This window comes from Rutidosis leptorrhynchoides, chromosome 11 (assembly GCF_046630445.1).
Source record: "Rutidosis leptorrhynchoides isolate AG116_Rl617_1_P2 chromosome 11, CSIRO_AGI_Rlap_v1, whole genome shotgun sequence".
NCBI lineage: Eukaryota > Viridiplantae > Streptophyta > Magnoliopsida > Asterales > Asteraceae > Rutidosis > Rutidosis leptorrhynchoides.
Genome location: NC_092343.1, coordinates 150,593,570 through 150,602,566, shown reverse-complemented (window position 1 = coordinate 150,602,566; position 8,997 = coordinate 150,593,570). Strand labels below are relative to the sequence as shown.

The following is an 8,997-nucleotide window of genomic DNA, read 5'->3' as shown; positions in this document are numbered from 1 at the left end:
ATTTAATAAGTTTTTGCGTCCGACCCATCTGTGGCCGGGTTCAAGTTCCGCCATTGACCCTACATATGCCCAAGATTTACCAAGAACCAGCAACAACTCCTTGAAACTATGAATAACTCCGGATCATTTTTGTATATTTAAAGTTTTTTAAAGTGAAAAACAAGATAAGTAAAGATTGTTTTTACATAAACAATTTAGAAGTTGTAACCAGTTGGGTCCAGTGCAGGTTTTTTAGCTGATTTCTGCTGTATTGACCCTTCCACTGAAAAAATTAACAAGAACTATCATTATCATTATTATTTAATTAAACTATTTTCATATACAATTAGTGAATTAGCCTGAATTCCATCTATAATTCTGTAGATTTTCATATCAAGTTGATTACACCCACGAATCTGACTTTTTAAAATTGAATTATTGCAATCTTGAGAGGATGAGGAAAGGAAAAGCACGTGTAAGACCTGAGGCCGAGAATCATTAACCAATTCGGTATTTAGGATTACTACACATAATATTCATTACAAGTTTACAACAATGAACCAATACATTGTGAAAATTACTCAGTTATTATTATACTTAATAAAACATTTACAATTATAGAATAAAAAGTGTATGATTTGAATCCGATTTGAAGTAATTCAAATCGATTCGAAAACTGAGAACCCAATTCAAATCAAGCTGCATCCTTATATCAAAAACTTATTATATGACGACAGTACAATGATGAGAGCTAAATATGATACCACTTTATCGTCACCATATCAGTCCCAAGAAAGCTACGGTTTTTCCATTTGCGTGTGTTTATTATGAGGCTGTAAATGTTAACCTTTAACATCCTGTGAGAAATTAAGAAATTTGATTATTTAAACATACATATTCACTGTGTTTGGTTAATCATGCAATAAACGTTTGGGTATCGTAAAGCAATTACCTCATGCGCTCGAATGTGTATCTCAGACTTCCTTTTGGAGAAAGCTCTAAAGAACACTCTCTGATCTGATGTAAAAGAAAAATAAAGATTAAGAAACGTAACACATAAATTATTAATTGTGGTCTCAGCCTGCAGTTATGATTTTTTTTTCACAGGATACAATACATACAGTTTTGATGTTATTTGTTGTGTCTTTGGAAATCAGAAAAATATAAACCACCTTCACACGAGAAACAACAATTGTGTATATTTTTTGAAAATAAGAGGTTATAGTTTTATAACGGCTTTCATATGGAATATAAGACGACTATAAATTTGTCTGGATTTAAAAATAAGAGGTTTTACCACCAATTAATAAGACGACATCATTGGTGGTGTTAAAAACTACATTTACTCGAGAAAAAGCGGTCAGATGGAATAGGAAGACTAAATAAATGTGTTGATACATCTCTTTCAGTGCGTGTGGTGTCCAAGATGCATTCTTCTGTGGTGGTGGTGGTGGTGGTGGTCTGGAAACAGCAACTTATATTTATTTAGAAAAGAAGAGGTTTTACCTTTATAACGGCGGCTTATAGATGGAAAACAATTAGACACCCATTGTTGCATATTGCTGTCAATGCGTTTAAAATTATGGGTGTGAAGAATGTATTCTCCTGCGGTGGTCTGAAAAGCAGAGAGATCACCACCAATTATGTGATTCCATGACTTGTAATAACCCAATGCATCATCTTCTTCTACTTCCTCATTGCTTTCATCATCATCAGCATACACAAAGCTAACCCCACACTCATCTGTCCTATCATAAGATCTGAAGTAGTTTTCTGTAGTAATAGTAATCTGGTCACCGACTTCCATCTCATTTATCCCAAACATCCAATGGCTTAAGAATGTTAAATACCCTTCATGTACATAGACCCTGGTATCACTTAAACAATGAATGTATATCCAGGTGTGGTTCTGTGTTATATTGCTAATTCTTATCATTGGCAACTTATGCAACAAAGGATTCAGCACACAACAGAAGTTTAATCCTCTTAGGTTTTTAGAAGATGACGGGATGGTAAATGATATTGAATTACCCCGGCTTCTATTCCTTATCCACTTCGGCATATCTTTGCTACCCCCATAAAATGTGCTGAATATCCCAAATTCATAACATATCTGCCGATAAATATTAAAATTAACCAGCATAAATATAAATAATATATATATATATATATATTATTATTATTGACAAAAATGAAAGAAAGATAAGTAGACAATAGACAACAAGCAGCACCTGAGTTTGTGCTTTCACATTTCTTCCTAATATATGGAAATGGCTTCTTTTAATCGGATCTAAATCACTCCAGCCCAAAGTATTTAATAAATTTTCCTCAACATCTGCCATAAGTTGTTTTTTGACCATGCCTTCAACTATAACATCATCAGATGAATTTTCTAATAGTTGAAAAGGTGTATATAAGAAAAGTGGGGACATTTCTGGATCAAAAACAATTCTCTGCAGCAAATTATTTGATTTGATGAGTAGCAAACCTCGAAGTGTAGATGGAGGATGTTCGACTGATGTTAGCATATCACAGTCGGTCATACTAAGAATCTCAAGCCTAATGAGGGTTCTTACACAGTTTGGCATGGAAACAATCGGATTTCCATCTAAACTTAAATGTTTTAACATGGATAGAAAACTCAGGTCCATGGGGAAGGATTCGTTGGACAAATTATTATGTGCAAGTGACAACCTTACTAGTGAGCTCAGGAAAGAAATTTCAAACAGATTAATTTTACTAGGCCCCACTGTCAATTGACGCTCACAGGTATTGAAACCATCTAACAATAGTGTTTCAAGCTTCTTCAACTTACTTATGGCTCTTGGTAACTTCTTAAGCTTGTTGCAGTAACGCAGATCTATGAGGACTAATTCAACACATTGCTCCAGTGATTCACAAAACTCAGTCAAACTTATGCAATTTCTAGCTACTAACCTCTCAAGTATAGGGATTTCGTGAAAGCTTCCTAGCTTTTCAAGGTGTTCACAAAAACTCAGATCAAGAAACTTTAGTGATCCAAACAATTTCTGAAATGAAGATGAGTAATAATTAATAATTAATAATAATAGTTATAATAAAAACAAATTTAATCAATATAAATATGAGGGAATTATATCAGTAGGTGCTTATAATTTCTTACTTTTTTCCCACTATCATGTGGTGGTTGTTGGTTACCAAATGATACAATATTGCTATAAGACAAGTCAAGAGCAACAAGATTTTCCGTTGGTAACTCAGAAGGTATGTACTTTGAGGGGAACGCATGCATACGCAACCATCTTATTTCTTCTGGGAAATTCTCATAAGAGCCATTAATTCGAAGATAATCGAGATGTAGTATCTTTAGATTATCCATTGCACTCAATGCATCAGTATGAAGTTGAAACGATCGACGTAACTTCTCTTTTTTAAGCATTTTCATGTTAAGGCCGAGTCCTTTTATATTTCCTGTACCCTATAAAGAAGAAACGATTGATTAAAAGAAGCTGAAAATGTTGTGAACGTGTCTATACACAATTTAAAGTACTTACTACATGCTTGACTACTACTACTAACAACAAGTATACACATGGTCGATCTGTTACCTTTTTTTTTATCAACACATATAATGACTCTTCTGAACACCATAACAGACTACGCTTCCATGGCTTCTTAATTGTTTCTTGACGTACTACATCTCTACCCATCTTTTGAATCAGTGAATGCATCGTTAATGTGTCATATTCTATACCCTTTGGTGTTATCATGAGCAGGCATCGATCAATGAGATTTCTGAACCCACTTAGTGTGCGTATTTTACATGCATTTAAAATAGTTTCGGTGAAAACTCTATCTTCACCAACAAAAAAACAAGAAATATGTTTAAATAATTCCTTATCATTTTCCGATGGTAAAGAATCAAAGCTTGTTCGCAAGACATTGTTAATACGAGAATCAGTTTCTTTCTTCAACACTTCTATGCGATCTTCCCATTCAGCTACAGTGTTACTGTGTAGAGACTCGCCCAATACTTTAAGAGCCAATGGGTGTCCTTCACAATATTCAATAAGCTTTACCAACACTTGTTCATAACCTTCTTTGGGACGCTCACTCATGAATGCATGATGGCATAAAAGCCTTAACGATGCAGTCCTATCTAAGCCTTTAAGCATATGGTTCTTATGCTCGGGTTGAACTACTATAGGGTTGATTGATGACACATATTTCTCTGTTAAACACTTCTCTTTGGTTGTTATTATGATTTTGCTTCCTGGATGAAAACTTTGCTTTCCAAGCAAATAATACAACTGGTCAACTTTATCAACATCATCAAGAATTATAAACATCTTTTCTTGAATCAGTGCCTTCTCAATTTGAACAGTATACTCCAACTTATCATGAACTTCAATCGGACCAGTTTTTGAAATGTCACAGCAAAGTAGTTTCTGTAGATCAAGCAATCCATTAACGTGTTCAGCACATTTCACACTGATATTTTCGATTAAGCTGCTTCTGTCGAATAGATGAGAATGCAACCCATATACATATCTCGCCAAAGAAGTCTTCCCGATCCCACCCATACCCGAAATTGTGAGAATGTCAGTAGTATGTGAGGCTCCATCTTTCAGCCACGAAGTGACGAATCTAATTGAATCTTTCATCCCGAAAAGGTATGGTACAGTAGTCATCCTGGATCCACCTATCCTACGATGAATATTTGTGACAATATCTTCGATAAACTCTGTCTCTCGCCTGGAAATGGATGTTACAGAGTACAACAACATAACAATACTAATCAGTAGATGACTATATGAATAGGCGTAATGAACCAAAGATAATATCATATTTTATTTGAACGTTTTATTATATAGTTTCTGCTGATTGATGTTACTTTCGCTATATTATAAGCATGAATTTTGATAATCATAAACCCAAATCAATTAAGCCAATCAATGATTGACTATAAGAAACAAAGATAATGACAGATTTAAGAAATATCTTCTCGGTCTGGTAAAAAAAGCTGTTATCAAAAGCTTTGGATAAATAAGCTTTGGATAATCAAAACAGATTCAAGTATATTTCTTTGCTAGAAAAGTTCATGAATGTAACAAATAATGGTTATTATTCCAATTTCTTTCAAATTACTTAAACATACCTTTTAATATTCAAACAGAATTCTTCATGTTATAACTTAAAGATATAATATTTTCATATAATCCAATAATAATCAATCTATTAGAAACATTTCAAAGAAGATTACCAACCTTTTTCCTTTCAGATCAACATGTTTTCCTTTTAAATCAGCAACTTGTGTAAGTGCATTCTTCCATTTATCGATCTTTTCAGCCCATTTCCTTTTTTTCTCTACATTTGTTTCTTTCTCCATAGTCTCTTTATGCTTTGCCATCGCATCTCCGAAACTGTTTTGTTGTTTCCTGACATCGGTGGGCTCCACATGATAGAAGATTGGGATAACAATATGATCAGAGTTCAAACGTTGCTCAAGGATTAATGCGAGCTCATCTAGACACCAAGTCGAAGTAGCGTAATTCTTGGACAGCACGATTATAGAAGCTTTGGACGATTTGATCGCACTCTCCAATTCCGGTTTTAGATCTTCTCCAGTTTCAATCTCTTGGTCATCCAAAAAGGTTTTGATTTTGGCATCCTTGAGTGCCGTATAAAGATGATCTGTGAAAATGAAACGAGTATCAACACCTCTAAAGCTTAAAAAAACGCCATATCTGTTGTTATCTTCTGGAATTTCTGTAATAATAACCATTGTGAATTATTGGAATAATACGAGTGGTTTAAGAGACGAACATAAAGTTAAATGAACTGATAGTTGTTTGTAGCAAAGAGCGATTTCTAATTGAAGCTTATGCTTTTCAGTTGGGATGATAAGATGAAAATATATGGAGCCTGATATGAAGACAAGATGGAAGTAAAAACATGAATCAAAGTATCAAACCCTAGAGAAAGAGAAGGGGGGAAAAGGATCACTCAGCTGTTTCTGTTGTCGTTTAAGTTTAAAAGAAGTGAGGTTATAAATGTTAGGTTTGATGGCAAGATATGAGATTAGGTGGCCTGAAAATTGAAAGAGAGATTGGAGTTGTTAGAAAAGTAGGAGAAAATAGAAACGATGAAAAAGGATTGGACGAGAACCAAAGAGATAGAATACAGCTGTTGGTAGGTGGAACGTGATGTGTATGTTGACTAGTTGACGAGTTGACTCCTTGACTAGATGAAGAGATTTTAACTTTCTTTTATACACTCTTTCCATCCTAATTCAGTACCGAGTACTCTATTGTTACTTTAATCCACTTCCACTCGGGCCACTCCCAATGACAGGAGCCGTCATCAAACATATCACTCCATTAGCATTATTAAGCCCACACAAGCCCTCAGACCACCCTCACCTTACTCGCCCTACACCATGTCTTCCTCAAGCATAATCCATGACATTCTCTCTCATATTTCTTTGCAATATTTATTTGTACTATAGCATAAACAACTTGTACTTTAACTTATTTAATTAATTTTGTGGAATATGTGATTGAGAGGAAGTATGTCATGGTTGGTAATGGTGTGTTATAGGAGTGTTATGAGAGGAAGTGGTGAGAAAGGTGGAAAAAGAAAGCTGATGTGGCGCTGAGAAAGTGTTGAGGAATGTGTCATGGTTGGGAGTGGTCTTAGTGGAGTGGTAGAGGGCGTAGGTTGATGATTTAGCTTGTTTTTTCTTTTTCTGTTTTTGTTTTTTGGTTACTATGATGTATGGGTTTTTTGTGTGGAGTAATGGTGATGTAAGTTTTTTATGTTGGTTGTTAGTGGAATGCTGATGTGGCATTTTATTTTTACTTTTTGAGTTATATTAATTTCTTTTATATTATTTGTATGTAAAATAATAATAAGGGAATAATAATAATAATTTTAATAGTGTCAAACGGCTATAAATTTTAAACCCAACAGCTATATTTTTTTTTTTTCCTATATATACTCCACTTCACCATCATCAATTCACATTTTAATTATTCTACAACTTCTCAACTTCCAAAACACTCTCTATTGCTCAATATGAGTCCGGTATCAGTTATATTACAGGTTAATTATGATGGTGAATTTGAACGTGAAGTGAAGAATTATTCTAGCTGTAAAACACTTTTGTAGTGACCCGGAAATTTTCGATCAAATTTAAACTTAAATCTGTATATGATTCCGACATGATAAGTAAAGTCTGTATTACTGAGTCTCAAAATATTTGAACTGTTTACATAGAGATCATTTAACCTTTGACCAATTCCGACGATTCACAAACATCTGTGTGTAAATAACATGTATATATATATATATAAAATAAAAATAATTATAAATATAAATATGTATGAATATATTATAGTTAATTGGATTCATAATGTAAAATAATAATTAGAATAAATAAGTTAATATTAAAATGAATATATATATATACTTACATATATATTATTATGAACCTATATCAAATTTTTATTTATAGTTATTAACTTATTATGGTATTAAATATTCAATAAATATTAATATACTTTAAAAGTAATATAATATATCTAATTATAAGTTAAAACATATATGTTATGTTATTATCATTACCTTCATTATTGTTACTAATGTTAATATTAATATTGGTATTTGTATTATTAATATAATTATTTTCATTATTAGTATTAATACTATCACATTATTATTTGTCATTTATTATTATTAATCCTTATTAAGTATTATTGATAAAAAAAAGGATATAGAAAATTGATACGTGTATATATATGTACAGTTATATCATTAATACAGTATATATAATTATACATATACAAGATACTGATATCTATATATATAAACACTTATGCGATTACTTATATAAATCGGTACAATTATTATTAGCTTTGATTAATTGAGTATTGAAAACACAGAATCCATTCAGTTCCATATCACTTTCACACTATGTTTAATTGAAGATTTCTTTTCTTCATCCTGTACGAATCACGACCTCATTCTCACAAAAACAACAAAAGAATTAGGTTGCTATCTCTATCAATTTATTTAATTTAGTATCTCTCTGATTAAAAGATTAGGTACTTTTTGTCTTCGATTTGTTAAGAGTCTTTATCCTGTACTCAACAACTCCATAAAATTCTTTTACTACAAATCAAACATCTAAACAGAAAAAGAAAGGAGAAGCACCACTACTCTGATCTTGACATTTCTAGACAAACCATCGATCACAAATCGTTTCTCCTCTTCCCTCTCTCAGATTCTTCTTCGTAAACAAGCATTCAGTATCACCACCATGGCAACCACCTTAACAACCGTCATCATCAAAGATTGTCACCATTTTCACAACACCCTACAACAGAGGATCACCCACACCAAGAAACACAAATTCACCAAACACCACCACTGCAACATAACCGCCACCACCACAAGCGACTGCTACTGCAGTTGTTTCCTGTTTTCTGTTCGGTACAACCCACCACCATCATCTCTAGTTCCTTGCTTTGATCCGTTCGTTTTCTGTACGAAGCACCACAACCCTCGCCATATTTTCTCTCTCTAGCTGCCTTTCTCTCCTTTTCCCGTCGTGAATACAACCCTCACGATTTCACGGTTGCTATTTCTTTTTCTATTTTGTTCTAAATTATTACAAGACATTTGGTTTATTCAAACCCATCATCTGTTTCATTTCCACCACCCAAAAACCCGTTACTATATTTCTTTCGGTTTTGAGCGACTACCACGCACCATGAACACCAGTTTTGTCTCTCTCACATCTATTTCTCTCTTCATGTAACCCACCAATGCTAATTTATAATTTGATGGTCGATTTTTTTTTAAAAAATAAGGAGTACCCCACTTGCCAACCTAATTGCTAGTGGTAGGGGATATTAATTCTACAAGGAATTGGTGAATGATTGAAGTTAAAGGTAAACTAAAGGCAATTGATTTAATAAAGTTATACACGTCATTATGCTAGGGACCATGGTGTTTGTAGTTATATATACATGATGA

The 8,997-nt window shown here is 33.2% G+C and overlaps 1 protein-coding gene across 1 annotated transcript; it reads right to left on the bottom strand.

Annotated features, from left to right (window-relative positions):
• Window positions 1-493: 493 nt before the first annotated feature.
• LOC139876366 (disease resistance protein RUN1-like) lies at window positions 494-6,113 on the bottom strand. Its single transcript, XM_071863681.1, has 7 exons — window positions 5,226-6,113; window positions 3,567-4,713; window positions 3,122-3,436; window positions 2,211-3,008; window positions 1,486-2,092; window positions 932-996; window positions 494-836 (listed from the first exon to the last, which is right to left on the bottom strand). Exons 1-7 carry the CDS (start codon window positions 5,741-5,743, stop codon window positions 822-824), a joined length of 3,465 nt encoding a protein of 1,154 aa, XP_071719782.1. The 5' UTR covers window positions 5,744-6,113; the 3' UTR covers window positions 494-821.
• Window positions 6,114-8,997: the final 2,884 nt, after the last annotated feature.